Here is a 20,120-nt window from a genome sequence, read left to right on the forward strand (position 1 = left end):
TGCATGCCAATGTCACAGCAGCATTATGCACCAGAGCCTCACGTGGAAACAGCCCCAAGTCCACCAACTGATCAACAGACACACAAAATGTGGTATATATATATCCATACAATGGAACATTATGTAGCCACAGAAAGGCAAAGTGCTGAAACACACTACAACACACAAGGACTGTGAAAATACCCTGCTAAGTGAGAGAAGCCAAACACAAAGGCTGGTATTATAGGATACGATTTACATGAAATATACAGAATAGGCAAACCCAGAGAAAGACAAAGTAGATGTTGCCAAGGGAGGGGAGGGAGGAAGCAGGGAGAGGCAGCTCATGGTCAGGGTTTCATTCTGGGGTGATGAACATGTTCTGGAATTATTGGCGATGTCTGTACAATTCTGTGAATCTACTGAAAACCCTGGATTTATCTAAAAGGATTTTTTTTTTATGGAATTTGAATTATATCCCAATAAAGCTTTTTTTTTTTTAAGGGAAAAAAACCTGCTGCCATATCAGGCTCTCAAAATTCTAAACTGAAAATGCCAACTATCTACTTCTGTATCACAAAAATGCAAGAATGCTTTTCCAAACGCTAGTAAATAAATGGAGAGCAGGCAGGATACCCAGATTCTGAGCTGTAAAGCTATGACACCACCTTCCAACGTCCCCCCGCTCACCCAGTCAGTCCTTCCTGCTTCCTATACTGTCCTACACTCACTACCATAGCTCCGCCTGTGAAAACACCCCAAGTGGAAAACCTCAGTTGGAGTATACCTTCCTGCATTTTTCTCTTCTTCTGAGAAACTACTTACTGAGGCTGTGGAAAGCAAGGGTGCCAATGCCAGAAATTAAGACCAAGCCAGAACGCAGGAGAAATGTCACCACAATGGGAGAAAATAAATGGTCAGATTAAGAAGAAGATCTGACTAATGAAGAGCTAACCCCAGGCAGGTTTGAGAATCACAACATGCTATTTCCGGAAGGTTGTAGACCATATACATTTCCATTTTAGATGAAAACTCATTGATGTTCACTGAAAGCAGATATAAATGTGCAATGCCTCCCGTGCCCCATCCCTCCACAGGTATGCTGGTCCTTCCTAGCCAAGAGCATGTGCCCTAGACTTCCAAATGCCGTCCTCCTTGCCAGCAAAGAGGCAGTTAACTGGGAAATCCGAAAGTCTAATGGGGCCTGGACGCTAACCAACATCAAAGAGATTCCAGTTGCTCCCCTTGAGCAATCAACTCCTTTCACCCAACATCATTCACACTTGGAGAGTGCAAAGTTCACTCTGATATTGGTGCCTTTCTCACTTTGTAGCTTTTCTGGCAAGTGCCCCTTGTCCTGGTTGTTCATTAATATATAATCAGAACATTAAAAGCATTGTTTCACCTTCTAGGGAGTCTGCGGCCAATTTAATAAAGCTGACATTGTGCCCAGCATGGGGGAACCACCTTGCAACTGGCAGAGAATTCAAAGATGCACAGACTGGAAGATACGTACATGTATACACACACACACACAGTTAGGTATTTCACAAGATGCTTTTTGGTATTCCTACATGGCAAAGGGATAAGATTAAAGTGTTTATCTTACCAGAGAAATTGACCTGGCACTTCTTTGCTTTTAATCCTTTCAACACCAAAGTGCTTCTTACCTTTAAAATCCTTCCAGGAAGTAAGTGATTGCCGCAGCCCAAAAAAAAAAAAAAAAAAAAAAAAGGCCAGCGGATGAGAAGGGAAGTCTAAGCGTCAGACAGTCTGAGAACCCTGGTTAGGGCCCTACTTTTACTTTTCAAACCCGACACACACAATGACAACTCACTTTCAGGACCGTGTTTACTTTGCTGAAAGCCACCCTTTCAACACAGCCTCGTCTGTAGAAGGGAGGAGGCAGCTTACAGTCCAATCCTGTTTATGCTCCAAGGAGGTTTGACAGAAAAACCACATCAATTTGTTTTAAAATAATTTCCATTTGCTGGAAGCTGTTCCTGAAGGGTTCTGCGCCACGCTAATCTGCTCTGATTCCGACCAGCTGTAGGTACCAGGCGCGCCAGCCACAGACAGGGCGGCGTGGGCACAGGCCGGCTGGCTGTGCAGGGCTGCGGCAGGCTGGGCTGCTTCTGGGCATCGAGGAGCCACCACAGCATTTCCCTCCAGAACACATCACCGACTCCGGCTGAAGAAGAACACGAGGACATTTCCTGATGCAAAGTCAGAATGTGTGACATGCCCACACAGGGCACAGTCTTCAAGGCAGCGACACTTGAAAGAGAGGCTTTTCAGATTCAGAATCACATCATCTCTAGTTGTCCGGGCTATGTATCTGCATTAAAGCCCAAAGGTTACAGCTGGGGGCATGAAGGCAATGTATCAGCTAACTAAGCCTCAGAAAAAGAAGGAAATCTAAAGAAGAAATGTCTATGAATAACACCTATGAAAATCGTCAGCCTCCTCATCCAAAGAACCATGCATTAAATAACCCGATGCAATTTTCATGTATTAAACTGGTGTATGGTTGGGGGGGAGGGGAGAAAGGCAGCATCTAATGTTCATGAGGGTGTGGGGAAATTTTGATATGTAAATTGGTGGCCTCTCAGAAGCAGCAGTGCCAAAAATCTTAAGAAGTTGTATATCCAAAGTGATGTGAATTTAGTATCTCAGCCTAAGGAAAAATGAAATGTATAAACATGTATTTATAAGGATGTTTACTTTGGTTTAGAAAAAACTTAGATGCCCAATATTAGTGAAGGCTGAATTAGGACTTACACTGTATTTTTTTCATTTCTATTTATCTATTTTGAGAGAGGGAGAGAGTGTGAGCAATAGAAGGGAAGAAAGAGGGAGAAAGGGAATCCCAAGTAGTCTCCGCGCTGTCAGCGTGAAGCCTGACGCAGGGTGCGATCTCATGAATCGTGAGATCACGACCTGAGCTGGAATCAAGAGGCAGATGCTTAACCGACAGAGGCACCCAGGTGCCCCTTACGCTGTACTTTTAAAAATGTTTAAAGTTGGAGGAAATATGATATTGAGTCTTTAAAAAAAAAAAAGCAAAATTACAAATGTATAGCAATCTGAATTTTCTATTAAAAAATAGAACTCAAAATAGGTATTCAACCACAGACATTATATTCAGACACCACAGTGATAATATTTAGCACTGGCTAATGAGATCAATTATTCTTTTTTGTTTTGTAGTTTCCCCTTTATTCAATAAACATTACTACCATGTGTCAGCAGAGAATTAAAAGTAATTAAAATACAGGCATAGTAACTAGACTACAGGTCAACAGCACAAAACCCCACTAACATGAAATCATGCTCCTTGACATGCTACAAATTACTGGGTATAAAAGAGCCTTCCTACACATGCAGAGCCCAAGATCTTGTTACCATCAGGACAGACTTTTGAGGCAGAGCTCACTGGGCTGAACGTAGCTTTCACACTACCTCTTGCTGGCATCTCCAGCAGACTGTCCACACCTGACACCCAAGTAGAAAGGGGCCAAATTTAGAAATCCATCTGCCCAAAGTCTCCATGGAAGCTTCTATAAACCTAAGTTGCTAGTCTGGACTGAACCACTGAGGGCAAGGTAACCTGCCCTTCATGTTCTTACAACTTGCTCAGGTCTAGGAGGGCAGCCTTTCTCTCTGCCAGCAAAGACGGAGAAAAATGACCTTGGCCTGACCAACCTTTTCATCAAAGTAGAGGTCTCAGGAAAGTCAAGAAGAGCCAAGCAACCCAGACCAGCTGCCTGGCCGGGGCTCAGCATAAACTGAGCAGAATAACCACAAGGGGAAAGGTGTCTAGACAGCCTCAGTCTAGGTAAGAAACAACTCTCCCCTGCGCGGTCAACTCTCAAGAAAACAGACTCCAAACGTCAGCTCCAGGAAAAGAGTGAACGAGAGATCACATTGACAGGTGGGAAATGCACCGTGGGCTCCCTTGCCAAACACAACACGAAAGAGAGCAGCCAAGTCTGGCCCCTCTGCCAAGGAGAGCCACCTGAGGTCCAGAAGGGAAGCGGCACTGGGGACCCCAAGTGGGAGACAGCGTATGCAGTGCTGAAAATGAACAAGAGTTTCAGTAACAACAAGTGGATATGGGACTTAAGAGCTACCTTCCCACAATAGAAGGACAAACAACCTGGTCAACTCTTAATGTGGCTTGGAAACTGCCTATCATCTTTCAAATCCAACTATTTGTTTCTTATTCGTTTCCATCCTTGTCAACCTCTCAATACTAATATTTGGTGGGAAACAGAGGAAACTATCAAAAAGACAAGGTATATTTAGAAAATGCACAGACAGATGAGCCCCCGGGGGGGGTCTAAATTATGCTAAGTGCATAGAAAACATCTTTCTATAGGATTTATAGGCCCACAGAGAATGAAGACCAGTGGCTCTACCAACATCTACATTGATAGAACATGGGCCAGAGTGTAGCTCTGCAATGGTATGGTTAGACACAAAACCAATGCCTGCTTTCAGGGAGCTTACAGACGAATGAGGGAGTCAGAGAGCAGTTGCCTCATTGCTTCCACACAGGGCACTACAGTCCTCAAGACAGAATCCTAACCCAGCGGGAAGGTTAGGAACAGTTTCCAAGAGAAGTGACTGGCTAAGGGGTGAGTCTGCAATGCAAAAAGGGAAGAACATTTCTCCAGGCAGAGGGGAAGAGGATGTGAGGGACGTGACACAGGCAGGATTCTAAGGGCATGGCACAAGTCCCACATGGTGGCCAGGGCACAGGGATCCACGGACGAAGAAACAACGAACGCTGGAGACAGGGGTGGACAGCAAGAGTTTTAGGCAGTGGGAGTCACGTGTTCCAGTCTGTGACTCTGCAGGAACCCCGTAGTTGGCGGGGAGTGGTTGGCAAAACAGGATAGGAGAAAGACCTCCCAGGCCCCCTAAAATCTGTATGCCACAATGAAATAATAGAGAAGAAAACCTGAATATAAAATTTATCATAAAAACCACTGAGCAATTCTCCCTTTCTTCCTGCCAGGTCTCTGCTGGGGTCTTTTTTTTTTTTTAGGTGAAGGGTAGGGGCCAGTGGACCCATCAGGGCTCCCACAGTCTCCCAGGACCACATATGTGTCTCCTAGGGCTGCAGAACCCAACGCATGCCAAGGATTTCAGGCAGAATATAAACTCCATCGGCAGGCTAAACTGTTTATATGTTCTTGAGTTAAAAATACACCACTCAGGTCAGCGTTAACACCAGGGCCTTATCGCCAAGGCTGCCTGTAAGCTGGTTACACAAGGCCAGCCTCTGACTCGCCCGACTTTTAAATGTGCCTCAGTCTACAAACTGTCTAATGATACATCAGTGAGATTATAATAAAGCCACCAAATATACACGCATTTGAGAAAAACACTTTCCAAACCCAAGGATACTTTACTGTTTATAAATAGTTTACTTTTTTGATCCCCGAGCATATAATATTCGCAGTTGCTCCAGAAACCAAAGAAACATGGAACGGGAACACAAACCACAACCTAACAGAAACAATAAACAACAGATGGTGAGACATATGTGCCTGCTACCACCCCCTTCGCCAAAGGGGCACACCAAAAATGGATTCTGACACACAAGTCTACCAATGAAGAGGCACGCTCTTCAAGATCACAGTCGAGAGACCATTTATGGAGCACGGGCTGGAAGCGTGCTAGGTGCTTGAGGCCCCCAGAGTTGAAGGACTGATCCCTGGCCTCGAGGAATTCAGAAGGGAAGCAAGGCAAACACAAGAAAACCAACAGTACTGGTTTTCACCATATTCTTTCTAAACACCAGCATGTAGAGGCAGGTTTGAGTTCTAGCTTTGGCCATCGCTAGACCCTGGGCAAGTCACCCAAGGCCTCCAGGCCTCGTGCACCACACAGAGGGAACATATTTCACAGAGTTAAGATGATAATCACATTAAAGGACATGATTCCTGCTGCAAAAATGTCAACTGCTATCACTGCTGTAGTTGTGACAGTAATAACAGCTCACCTTCTGTATGCTTCTGCTATGTGGGAGACCCTCCTCTGAAAGTTATGAATTATTTCAATTTTGCCCTCATAGCAAGGTTAGCGAGCTGAGCGTTGTGATTATGATTATCCTCGTGTAGCGTAAGAGGAAGTCGAGTCAGAGGGTCGCTAACTAAGATCACCGAGGCAGTTTGGACTCCGGGGCCACCCCTCTGCCCACTCTGTCACCTCACAACATGGCTGCTTCATCCCCACTGCCACTATGCCTTGCACCCACACATGTGGAACAAAGGGGGGGGCTTTGGAGCCGATGAGGACACTTGCACTGCTCCGGCCTCTGCACTGCTGAACGGGGCTTGAGCCTACTTGAAGTGTTCGAGATAAATGCTTCAATAAATCCCTACTCAAGTCCCATTTGCCTTAACTAATGATTCCAATTGGCTAATGCTTACACAATTTTTTAAAAAATATCCTGTGTCTCGAAACAAAGAGGAGGGTCCCGGTAAGTAAGAGTGGCTGTCACGCTGTTTTCCATACATGGGCATGTCTATTTTAGGCCTCGCAATCTCATGTCCAGTGATTCTGCCAATTTCACTTCAATGCTCAATTTTTCTTTAAAACTCTGACTAGAATTTTCCAACTACACTGTAACTTTAAGCTTTTGTGTTTCTTCTGCATTTAAGAAGAATGCCATTTCCCAATATATAACTCCCAGATGTAGAATTCACAGATGATTCATCTCGCAGAACAAGTGTCCGGAGACATCAGCTCCAAATAGAGGAAAAACTTGGAATTCCCTTCTCCCCCAAAATAAGAACTCGCCTGGATCTACTCTGCTCAACAAAGTTTGTTTTCAATTATATTTCCAAATTCTTTTCACAATAACTGCATGGCGTCTGGCACCGACACATCAGATTCTTTGAAGTGGTTCTCAAGCAGAAGGGAGAAAATAAGGAGAAAGGGGAAAGGAAGGGAGGACCATCCATAACTTTTGTTCTTGGTCAAACATTTTCTCCAAGAGTTCACCCTGACATACAAACTCAGACAAACCCAGGGCGCCTGAGCGGCTCGGTCAGTGAAGTGTTCCACTCTTGATTTCCGCTCAGGACATGATCTCACGTTCCGGAGACTGAGCTCCACGTCTGGCTCTGCACTGACACGGTGGAGCCTGCCTAGGATTCTCTCTCTCTCGTCTCTCTGTCTCTCTCCCTCTGCACCTCCTCCCCTCCTCTGCTCATGTGTTCTTTCTCAAACGGTTTTTTAAAAATCAGACAAAACACAAGCGATGACTTTTCACTGGAGGTCCAGGTTCGCAAGGAGCACTGGTCTCTGAAACTATCCCTTTACAGGTCTGCTGATGCTGGATGGGAAGACAGGTCCTCAGCACGAAGAAAACGGCTGTTGACTCCTTACATCTAAATTCCAAAAACACGTCTGTTAAGTCCTCCACAGAAGTCAACTAGGAGTAATCAAACTTTGGAGGTAAACCTCAGAAGTCCTTTGCGAAACAATGGTACCATGGGATCCTTTCTGCCCACAAAAGACACACCAAGCCCCGGAGAAGGCAAGTCACAGGGCAATAAACACATCATTACCAGGCGCCCCATGGTAAACGAAACTGAACAGCCCTTCTGCTTTCAAATTTAACTGAGGAAAAAGACAGGGATGTATGAAAACTTACTAACCTGAGAGACTCTGCAAGTCCTCTGAGAGAGGACTAGATATGTAAATAATGAGTACATGAGGCCAAGGGGAAAAAAAAACGAGAATCTTCCCAAGGATGGGAAGATTATTTGGTCTATTTTGATCTCAGAAAGCATATGAAAAAAAGCAATTTTTAAATGTTTATTTAATCTGAGAGAGAGAGAGAGAGAGAGAACAAACAGGGGAGGGGGAGAGAGAGAGGGAGACAAAGAATCCAAAGCAGGCTCCAGGCTCTGAACTGTCAGCACAGAGCCTGATGCGGGGCTCGAACCCACATACCACAAGATCATAACCTGAGCTGAAGCCAGTCACTTAACCAACTGAGCCACCCAGGCACCCTTTTTTTTTTAATTTTTAAAAAATGTTTATTCAATTTTGAAAGAGAGAGAGCAAAAGATGGGGCATGAACAGGGGGAGGGTAGAGACAGAGGGAGAGAAAAAAGGCCATTTTTAAGTCTTAAAAGGGGAATGCTTAAAAAAAAAATCTAGTTCTTTGGACTATTTCCTGTGGTCCTAAAGTAGTCCCCTAATTCCTGTTAAACTTCCTGTCAAGAAGCTCCAAACCACTAATTGTGCCTTCAACTTCATTTTAGCTTATCCCTAAACAAGGTTCCAAATTCCAAGGATATGTTCTAAAGAAAAAGGCAAAAAAAAAAAAAAAAAAAAAAAATCCAGAGGTTCTACCTCATGAATATTTACATGACAAAGAATAAGTGGAAGGAAGAGAAAAGCCCATGACCTGTCACTGAACACAGTAACCAACTCCATGTGGAAGAAAGGGAGATGCTCACAACACAGAAAATAAAAACTTCTAGATTCCGCACGATGAAGTCTTTTACGGAGTCCAGTGATGACAGGATAGCAATTTTCCAGAGCAGCATCGGACCAAAGGGAAACTAATGAAAATACAGGCAGATGGGTAGCTTTGGTATTAACCCAACCAAAAAAAAGAGTGAGAGACAGACTTGGAAATTGGAGAAACGAAGCCTCAGGACTCTAGAGATGAGGCTGTCGGCTTTCTATCTCGAAAGGTACATGCAAACCACCTCCTGGTCAGAAAGTTAAAAGCTCCTCTAATACCTACCATGTTCCCACCACGGCGTACCGATTCAGAAAGGACAGACAAGGTGGTGTGTCGCCACCCTTCCTTTGGCCATTACTCCTGAAATCTGTCACAGATTGCCTGTCTAGAAATTCATCAGCATCACTCATAACTTCACTCATCCCAAGTATGCACGGAAGGCCTGTCTGAGAAGCTGCCCACTGCCCAAGGTGGCCCCAAGAAAAGCAGAGATAAGCAACACTTTGGAAAAACATGCCATTAATTTATGTGCCTTTCTTGATCTAAATCTTAAAAAGCCACATCGAAGATCTAAAACAGGTCTACAGTAGCTTCCACAGGTTTCTTCGAGTTTTTCCAAAGGGGAAAAAGAGGCAATGGTCAAAGAAAGGAACACTGTGGAGTACTTGCTCTGCTTCAACAAAACTTAAACACTTACTCACTGACAGTCACCATGCACACGCCTTCCCCTTTGCCTCCCGGGGTATGTATCTGAGGATTCTATTCGGATCCCCAAACACACAAAGATGACATGTCAGTAAGCACGCTAGACACGCACATCAGTTTTCCAATTCTTACCATCCGATGAATAGTAAGCTTATTTACTACCTCTTTGCTCTAATTAGGACAGAGTCATAAACCTGAAAATAAGGAGTCACAGAAGTCATACATCCCTTTATAGAAAGGAAATTAATTATTTAGCCCAAGGTCACGCTGTCAACCAGGAGCAGGGCTGGGACAAAACCCCAAGGCTCCTGATACCCAGCCATGGGCTATTTTTTCAGGCTACCACATTTCTTCCTTCATAGTTTAGGAAAGTGAATGTTACCTTTCAGTTCAATAGTTTTTATCCCTCCTTGGTCATGAACCTCTTTATGAAGCTTCGTGAAAATGTAGCCTCCTTCCTGTCCAGAAAGATGTACCCAATTCCGAGGTTTCACATATACTAAATCCCCCCCCTACCCCCAACAAATAGTATTTGAGGTCAGCCAGGCTTTATTTTAGGACAGTCTGGAATTCAATATAATTTAATTATTTCTATGTATGGTTTCAAAGGAATTTGTGAAAGAACCCAAAAATGTCCACAGAAGAGTTCCAGACTTTTCTCCTAGGCAAAGCACAGCCCTTGGTGAGGTCAAACCCCGGTGGCCAACAGTCCTACACAGCCACCATCTCTGAGGAAAGGTTCAGAGGAATTTGGGAGGAGGCGGGCTTTCACAGCTACAACTGGTTTCAGTTTGCTTCCTGCATCTCCTGTACTCTGAAGACAGAAGGCAACCCCATCCCCTCAAAGCTGCAGCTTCTGCATCAACAACCAACTTCCTGGATGCAGTGAGCTCTTCTGGGTGTTTATAAGTTTTGCAAGCACTAAGAGCCTGTATGCCAGAAACTCACAGCAGCCCAGGTGGAGAGAGGAAATCATGAGCCGCCCTCCCCCACCGCATGAAAAGTAAAATGCAAAGGAAAACATAGGTAAGATGCATGGTCATGAACCAAGGTACGGCACTGCTGAAATCAGATGGAAAAATGCAAGTCTCCCAATGTGCAAAACAGAAATTAAATCCATAGTTGAAATTTCTCAATTGTCAGTTTCCCCCCCATAGAATTTTCTTAAATGCTTTGGCATGTGCTTGCACTTTTCTAAAAGTAGAATCCACGGTAAGATGGCATCTAATCAAATATCACATAAATTTAATTAAGCTTAATATACCCATGAGTTTAACCTGACCACATTGGACAGCTTTAGAAACCACTGACCACTCCATAATCGAAATGGAATTCAATTTTCACAAATAGAATATGGAAATAATTCCATAAACCATGATAAGTGAACAGAACTTGGGGAACAACTGAACTCCCATTCAGATTCCTAGGTAAGTGGCAGCGTAAACCTAAAAGGGTCTCCCAAATAACAACAGTGGTGCAGGCTGAGGAGAAATTAAACTACGGACTTTAACAAAACCAAACAAAACCCGTCTGCCGCTACAAGAAGAAAAGCATTTTCAAATCCGTGTGAAGTTGAAATCAAGCACAGAGGGTTCCAGGAACCTAGTTCTTTGCTTTTGGAGGATTTTCTTACAGGGTGCCTCTAGCTCTATTTAAAGCAGCCTCAAGTAGCCACAGCTGGAGGGTCAGGCCTTGCAAAGTAAACAACAGTTAACTCAATTCTGACTCAAGACTTAACTACAACCGGCAGCTAATTACCCCTCTGTTCACCAACAGTATCTGAAATATCACTCTTTAAGTTACGCTCTTGAAATTTTGTTTGTTCGCTAATGACTTACAATCAGTAATTAATAGTGTAGTCAAAACATCCCAATGAAAAGCTATACAGGGAGAGAGCATAGTTCATCAGAATTGCACACTTCTGGCAAAGGACTCTGGGACAAAAGAGCTTTTAGGCACCTCCCACAAGAAGGAAAGAAAAAAACCCACCTCTGTTCCGAGAACATCTAAATTCAGAGCACACACACTACGTGCTCGATAAACCTTCTGCGAATAGAGCTTAACCACAACTCCTTTCAGAAAAACACACTTAAATGGTGACTTTTTTTCAACAATTGTTCAAATTCACATTTCTTAAAACCACCCTATAATGAACTGCATGATACATGATTTCTAGCTCAATACAGCTGTTCATCATAATAATAATAATAATAACAGCCACATGTACACACGAAGTTATATGTTTGGATTTGTTTCCAAAAACCATGCAAGGGGAGAAGTGTACTGAAGTGCAGTTCAGACAAGAGGATCATGAGTTGATAACCGTTGAAGATGGTGGACGATACGGAGTTAACCCCCCATTCCGCCCACTTGTATAGACTTGTATAGACGTCTGCTTTCTCCCAAAGAAAAAGGTAAAAACAGAAACAAAAACACCCTAAACCAACAGAAGCAAGTTCATCTATTTAAAGTGTTTGGCTGCATATTCATATTTCTTTGAATCAGACTTTCAGATCTTCTCACAAGAAAAAGCAAAGTGCAACAAGGCACTTCCCCAATCAAATGGCAGCAGTCACTGCATAGGCAGACCCCAGCCTGTCAATTCTTTCCATCCAACCCAAAGTGCTAATGCTTGAGACACAAATGCTTTCAAACAAAGAGCTCTGCAGCTATAAGGTTTAGACCTAAAGCGAGATTGCCTGCCCACCGGTTCAAAAGTGTTCAAGCCTTCTCAGAGCATCTAACAGGCTTGCAACAAGTAGGTAATCCAGGGCCAGAGAGAATCTATCAGTGAAACGTATGCCCTAAAATAAGCGGCAAGTTATTTGAATGACGGATTATAAATCAGTAAAAGGAGCAAAGGACAGGAAGTGGAAGGGAGGCACTTGCCTCCATTATCTCCACCTTGTTTCTCAACATCTAGATAATTCTGCTTGCTGGGCAGACCCTCATTTCTTCCTAATAATGAGACCCTGCGGAAAAATAAAACAAAACCCTGCAGATCTCATAAGATTACAGACCTGTGCACCACAGGAGGTGAATGAAAAATCAATGCAAAGTGCTCACAAGGAGACGGGCCATGCTTCCTTTAAACTCTCTGAATGCCACCTTTTGCCAACACAAACTGAATAAGCAGTGATTGGAACCTGCATCCTGGTTCATAAGGAAACCAAGATGCATTAGGACTTGCAGAGATGAACGGGTTGGTTGCTCACACAATGGGCTTTACCGGTTATGCTAGATTAAATAGTAATAAAGACGCCAACAATCGTGGCCGTTCATGTGGGCAAGGCTGTGAATTGTGGCCATTCACTGGGGAAGGGACTCAGGCACAGGTGCAGAAGGAGCAACAGCAAATGGCCTTTCAGGTGGCATCCTTGCCAGATTCCTCAAATGACCCTGTGCTCACCACCCGTATCCCCGGACAATACAACTGCAAATAAACCCAAACGCACGAAAAATGTCAGAGTTCTCCAGCTCTCTGCATACAACCCAACAATCACCTCCCCTCACCCCTCCTCCATCTGCAAAGAGAAATGGGTACAGTGCAGGATTCAGCTGGCCCCAAAATCTGTAACCTAACCCTTGTCTGGAGGAGCCCACCTGCATTTTTCCAAGCTATTGACCAAGAGGCGCGACCAGCGTCTCAGTAGGGCTCAGTTTCAATGAAACCAGGGAAAATAATAGGATAAAATTATTAGTTTAAGGGCCTCTCACCTCTCTGCCTCCTTCGCACACCCACCTCCCAAAGGATAATGCTAAATTGACAGAAGTATTTGCACAACTGGAATACGTTTATAAATCACTTCCATAATTTTTGCTAATTGCATAATTTGTATAATTTGCTGCAACTGTTCACAGCTTCCCGTCAGGTTACTCTGCAATTCCCAAGGGCACGTGAAGTTTTGCTTGTTTCACTTTGTACCTATCACTACAAACTTCACGGGAGAAGGCCAAGTGGGATGTGAGCCCTGCCACCTGCCCACTCCACAACAGACCATCAGACCAGGAAAGGGGACTCTTCCCGGGAAGTCTCTGGAGGGACTGGCCACGAGAAGATGCAAAATTTGAGTTACTGCCTAGGCTTTAACCTTCGAACGGTGCTCGGCAATCACCAGACAGACTCACACTGAGGAAGTAGGCTAAACCCATGTGTTATTTTCCTTCACAGCACCTGTCATATGGAATATTAGGACCCCCTTTGTGGAAATGAAGGAAGGAAGTTCGCCCCAAATCACATGTTAGCTCTGGGGTGGTACAGCCAGGGACGGCCCCTAGAAATAATTTTCAATCTCTTCAACACTACTCCTTAGCGAAGGGTATGTGTTGCGTGTGGTCACCAGGGATGAAGGCATGCACATACTTAACAGAGCTAGAGTGAAGAAAGCTTCACCCAGTCTCTTCCCCATCAATAACCCAACCGAAGACCCAGGGTCTAGCCGGATGGGGAACACTCATTTTGAGGACAAAGAGAACAACTAAAGGCCAAACACAAAAAGCATGAAACCCAGGGATATGAGGAACAGCTTTTTTTTTTTTTAATGCTTATTTATTTATTTTTAAGAGGCAGAGAGAGCACAAGCAGCAGAGGGGCAGAGAGAGGGAGACACAGAATCTGAAGCAGGCTCCAGACTTGAAGCTGTCAGCATAGAGCCCAACACAGGGCTTAAACCCATGCCGAAGTCAGATGCTTAGCCCACTGAGCCAGCCAGGTACCCCTAGAAGAACAGCTTTTTAAGAATTTGAGTAACTTTTGTAAGCAGTTTGGTTTCAGAAGACTATGTATAACATACTTGGGATAAAAATCACATATTAAATATTAAATTACGTAATATAGTAATATCTAAAGAAAAACCTTTGGATAAGAAATATTCATAAGTATACCCCCTCCAAAAACAAAAACTAGGATATAAATTGGCAACTTCCAATTCCACCATATACACAAATCACAATTTTTGTTTTGAGAATCCTGACTTACCTATTCATTTCACTTCATGACAACAATGGTTATGTATAAAGTTTTTCAGTAGAAACTTTCTTAGCCACAGCCGTGAAATTGGCCAATTAAGTGGTGAGTCTGTATAAATAAGTAAGTAAATAAATAAATAGTGCAGGTTCCAAGAGGGTAAATGGTTGTGAAAATTCTAACCTCTGGTCTTTAAAGTCCTACTTCTTTGCGTAGGGAGATAGGAACAGATCTTAGCTTCTTGTTGATTCTCACACTTTAACTTAATACAAAAACAGAAGAAAATCACATTACTGACACAACACGAACTGAAACCATGAGGTAGATGGAATGGACCCCACAGGCTCAAAGTCATGCTTAAGTCTTTAAAAAAAAAAATACACCACACTCACACCACTAACAGTCCCTGAATTTCCCACAGGCCAAGGAACATTGGGGATTTTTAGATATTTCCCCTCCTCTGCCTGGGAATGTGTCTTCCACCCCTCCTCCCTCAAGACAATGCCTTCAGCCTTTGAAACTGCATCCATTGTAAACAGCTCTGAATATTAACACAGCCCAGAGTCCTGTTGGCTTTTAAAAGACCCCCAGGGTTTCAAATTGCAGTTGCTGAGGAGGGGGAAGGTCCCCAGAGAGTAAATGTCACCAAGCTCATTCAAAAGGGGTTGAAAATTAGGCTTGCTCATGAAACTTACAGTTCAACTTATGGGGTAAGTCAGAAGAATCCCTTTGAGTTTTAACAAATGAGAAAAGAAAGAAAGAAAGACAGACAGACAGACAGACTGACAGACCCTGGTACAACCAACATCCATTATTACTTATAGACTTTGAATTCAATGAATCCCTTTTCCAGACATCTCTCTCCTTTGGATGTCACTTTTAAAATAACCATAGGCTATGTTAAACAACCTCCCCTTCCCTGGCTAACAGGCCTTTAGGGCTTTAGCAGGTGCACAGAACTGGGCCAGGTGCACTGTTAAGTGACAAAAAAAAAAAAAAAAAAAAAACCCTAGTGGCTCTCTCTCGCATTCCTGTCCACCCTGAAAGGGAGGACGCTGAAAAGCCTTTGCACCAAGGAGACACTTCTGCAGAATGGGGGAGAGGCCCCTTCATTGTGAGCCTGGTGTCTGAGGGAGAGAAAGGTCAGCCAGAGGCCATCCCAACGTGCTCCGGGAAGGCTGCATGGGGAACCCAGGCAAAGAAATGAACACGGCAGGGAGAGAAACCTTTAACCGGAGGATTGGAGCTAGAGAGCCGGGACATCAGGACATCCAGGAGCTCTTATTACATTGCACTGAAGCGTCTTCAGCCTTTTGGAGATGATGAATTATTCCTGACAACACATTCCAAAGTCCAAAGCCTGTGAAATCTAGTGACCAAATGTAATTATGGAAAGAGATGAGCATATCTCTTTTTAAAATAGTCCCCGGGAAAGGGGGGCAATCCTAACAGCAAGACAGACACTGTGTGCCAACAGTTCGTTTCTATGGGAACGTGGGAGTCTGTATACCCTTCGTAATTTCACAGTATTCAGAAATTAGATTTGATGGTTATAATTTCACATCAGAGGGACTTAAATAGTGTGCCTTTCTCTCAAGGTAACCAACTTTATTTGCCAGATTCCCTTACCCAAAACAGGTATGAGAGATCTAGTAACAGACAAGTGCTCCATCACCGAGGGCAAGTGAAGCCAGGCCAGGCTTCTGACACTTGTTGCAAAGACAAGGACCCTGAGCCCAAACTAAATATGCCTACAACTGTGAGAGCACTTGCAACTTTCAGATTTTCTGCCATTAACCTGTGTTTCAGAGATTCCCTATTCCAAACAACCGCTTGCCCATCCTTGTAAATCGCAAGATGTTGAAGGTCTGTTGAGTTCCTAAGTTATAGAGAGACACAAAAAGGAAAATGGGCAGAAGGGAAGACCTCAGGGCAATCCTGACAACAATCAACTTCTTAAAGCACACATATTCTCTCTCTCTCTCTCACACACACACACACACACACACACAGAGGAATCTCAGCTAGGTTGTGGAACAATTTGGTCATCATTCCTCTCAATCTAATTTGCATAAACAGGATGGGAAGTATTTTCCAAATCCTTAATTCACAACATTCTGCACACCTGGCCCTTCCAGCACAGCTGTAAAATTTGAAAGACAAAGGCCCTCTTTGCTTCAAAACTACAAGGCCAACCTCGGCTGGTGCTTATTTTCTAACGCAATCTTGAGCACGCTTTGGAGCCAAAACCGACAAGGATAGTTTTAAGCCCCCCATCCCAGGGCTTGGGATGGCAGTCGCCTAAGGAGACCTCATACAAAAAGACCCAAATCAATACACTCATCTCAACGTGGTTCAGGATAACAGCACTTGGAGTCCTTGAGTGAAAGTCCTTACTTTCAAAAGCTATGTCATCTTCCCTCCACTAGAAGACCACTGAAAATCCAGATTTGTTCCTCCAAGACCTGCCCTCCTTCCTATCACGATGCCATGAGCCATCATTCAGCTCTCAGAGCAGTTAAACTAGCAACATACTGAGCTCAACTTCATGCCACAGGTAAGAGTCTAAGGTAAATTGTATTTAACACTGCTTAAACAGCTTCTGAAGCCATGCTCTCAAAAATAATTTCAAAGAAAGCAAACATCTAAGTTCTAAGAAGCTCAACTTCTTCTCAAGTTCTGGGAAGTCGGAATAGGGCTTGGCAGTGCTTGGTGCTATTTATGAATGTGCTGGTCAGACTACACCAATCTCACCTACGTAATGGGGTGGCAGACTCAGTTATGGCTCAACTACTACGGCCATAAGTTATTGTGCTGAATAAGTTACCCTCAGCCCCCGGGAATGGATGTATTCTCCCTTCTGCCAGTGCTGTTCCATTTTTTCTATTCAAACTGCATTACGTTCACTATTAAGAAATTTTACTTCCTCTCTGCTAAGCCTAGGAGCAGCTCCAAAATTAGATGCACTGTTTACAAAAGCAAAAAACAAAACAACGACAACAAAAACTTCCATAAAACCACAGGTCCCCTTCTATCTCAAACCCACAGCCTGAAATTGTTTGAACTAGCTGCAGTAAATCTAGTTCATGGGGTTATAAACGAGCTCAAAGCATTTTCTAGACACAATGGACTCGGAGGGTGTAAACTTGGTGAAGCTTCAAGATATTTTAGTTTATTATATACAGAGACTTTCTGTCCTAAAGTCTTGCTGAACCACAGCCAGGGATATAAACCTTATAAGTATCCTGATGGAAAACTCAGAGTAAGACTAATGACTTAAATGGAGAAATCTGATCTCGAAAACACACACACACACACACACACACACACACACACACACACACTATACTTTATTTTTCTATAATCAGAAAAAACTTTACAAATATTTTTTAAAAAATATCCATTTTGTTGTGAACATGGTATTAACACATACTAATCAGAAATCACTATTCACATCTCAACATCTAATCAGTTAAAACCATAATCAGTATAATCACAGCAACTGAAGCTTAAAATACCCAGTTAGGTATTTATTGGTCATCAAATGTGTGAGTAAAAGAGACAAGACTGCAATTTAAAAGGCATTTATGTCATGTGAAATGTCACTCCTAAGCAACAGGAAGCCCAAAAAAGGGCCAGGAGTCTTGCTCCAAAAATTGAAGGACAAGGCAAAGTGGATCTTGTGACCACAGGAAAGTGCAAATAACAGGACACCCCGTGCTCTCCGCAAAGTCACTACTTCTAAGTGCCTTCCCCACAATGCCATCCACATATGGCATTGCTAGTCATTCTTCCAACAGGTGAACACTTAAGAAGTTATTCTGATTCTGCCCATGTGATTTTATCTTAAACACTATCTTAAGAATATGTAAAGGATAAACCACAACACCCCAGACTACCCCAAATAAATGAAATACTACCTCTGGCAAGGCTGGACTCTAGCTCCTAGGACTTCACCACTGCCTCTATGAACCCCGCCCCCTCCCCCCGCCCCCCCCATGACCACTGGTCTTCACTAAGTCAGTAAATTGCACAGAAAAGGCAGAAAATTGCAGGGAAAACCTACCCATCACAGAAGTCCAGCTTCAGAACTCTGAAGAACTTGTTCCTTAGGCAATATGTAGCGAAGTGCTAAAGATCTGCGCCCGTTTTCAGAGGTACTGGCTCTTCATGTGAGAAAGTAACTGACTCTTCTTCCCCCCCCCCCCCACAGCAGCCAGATACCCAGACCACATTTAATTAGATCAAGCCACAGGTGTTGGTTAAAACTTATGTCGCCAAATTTCCCTTGTTTAAACACTGAATGTCATACCTGAGGACACTCCTGTGCCCCTTATGTTGTAGGAAAGATGTCCAATTATCCAACTAAAAAGCAGACAACTCAAGCAAAGCCTTTTCTGGAAGGTACTCCTAGTTCTACATAGATGCTAATTACCTATAACTGAATATGCAGTTATAGGTAACTAGATAGGATTTTAGACTCAGGGACCAGATTTCCTAGAAGTAGAAAAAAGGCTGTTACATTCTACCATATTTAGAGAAGTCTAATGTAGTTTTCTCCTGTCAAATCTCCCGTAAGAAGGGTCCCACTAAGTCCTGAGAGGCCAAAATCCTGACAGCATAGAAAAGAGCGGCTTTCAGGTGAAACAAACAGCTTAAATCAATCAAGTCCCTGGCACCCTCTCCCGAAGTAACACAACTCCAAAACTAATTTGCACCACTGATTTACAGAGGGGAAATGCTGAAGTGTGGGCTCCACCCCACTGGTCCATCAAGCCCAACAGGAAGGGTCTGGAAACACAGTTCCCTAAGGCCCATCAGGTGGAAAGGGACCAGCACCCTCAGCAATTACAGATCCAGGAACTCTCAAAGCCCCCTAACTCAGGGGTCCTCCAGAGATGGCTGCCTTCTACCCTGGCCAGAGCCAATTCGGACCAGGTGGTCCTGGAAGAGAAGACTACTACACAGCACTCTCACTAATAAAATAATGTAAATGGAAGACTGGAACCAAGAGTCACCTTCATTCATTACCCACTGGAAGGCCAAAGAGCTCAGACACCAAAGAATTGGGTTACAGGAGAGAAAAAAACCCACACATACCCGCAGACCCCAGACAGACTTCCGCACACTCTCCCCTCCAGATGTTTCCCACTCTCCACCCACACATACGCGCACAAACACCCTCGCCTCCACACTCTTCACTCACACTCCTTCAACTCCAGACTCACTACCTCCCAGATCGCCCTAAGGCCCCGGGGCCCAATCACCTCCACACTCTAACACCTGTGCTCGCTCCCCTCCAGACCCCACGAGGCACGGCCTTTTCTCCCGTGGAGCCGCATCACCCACGTTCTCACCTCTACACCCCAAAACTTAGCCTCACTCACCTCCAAACGCCCCGGGACCCTCACGGCCCACGTCCTCACCTCCACACCCCAACTAGGCACACTCTTTTCTCCCCCAGGCCCCCTTTTGCGATCTCACCACGACGACACACTCACAGGCACGCCCCTCAATCTGCACCCCCTTCCCGGATAAGCACCCCAGCCTCCCCGTCCCCCAAGTGACAGCGCCCGGGGCTCCGGGGAAGGGCAGCACTTACAGGCTCCGCGTCCAGGCGGGCAGGTCCGGGGGCAGCGCCGCCAGCCCGCGCCCGCCGCAGTCCAGCGAGTCCCCAGCGCAAGTGCAGGCGGCGGCGCAGGGCGGTCGCGGGTCGGCCTCAGCCGTCGCCGGCCCCAGCCAAAGCAGCAGCAGCCACAGGAGAGGATAGGGCAAGCGGCGCGGGGCCCCGAAAGCTCCCCGGACCGACCGCGCCATCTTGTCTGGAGCGTGTGGCGAACTCGGGGCGCTGGGGCTGCGAGGTCCCGGACGACCGCAGGCACCGGCTGCTCCGCTGGGGCTCCGCTGGGGCTCCGCTCGGCACTAGGCTCCGTGCCTGGGCATGGCCGCCCGCACAAGTTTTTCTCCGGCTGC

General features: G+C 44.7%; 1 protein-coding gene across 2 annotated transcripts in view; it reads right to left on the reverse strand.

The window, feature by feature from the left end:
* LRIG1 (leucine rich repeats and immunoglobulin like domains 1) overlaps window positions 1-20,114 on the reverse strand; it is a 106,908-nt gene extending 86,794 nt beyond the window's left edge. For both annotated transcript variants that reach the window (XM_029918869.1, XM_029918868.1), the window contains exon 1: window positions 19,750-20,114. In XM_029918869.1, coding sequence (XP_029774729.1) covers window positions 19,750-19,964 — 215 coding nt within the window. In that variant the 5' untranslated portion in view covers window positions 19,965-20,114. The remainder of the gene's footprint in view (window positions 1-19,749) is intronic.
* Between the last annotated feature and the right edge of the window lie 6 nt (window positions 20,115-20,120).

This window comes from Suricata suricatta, chromosome 12 (assembly GCF_006229205.1).
Source record: "Suricata suricatta isolate VVHF042 chromosome 12, meerkat_22Aug2017_6uvM2_HiC, whole genome shotgun sequence".
NCBI lineage: Eukaryota > Metazoa > Chordata > Mammalia > Carnivora > Herpestidae > Suricata > Suricata suricatta.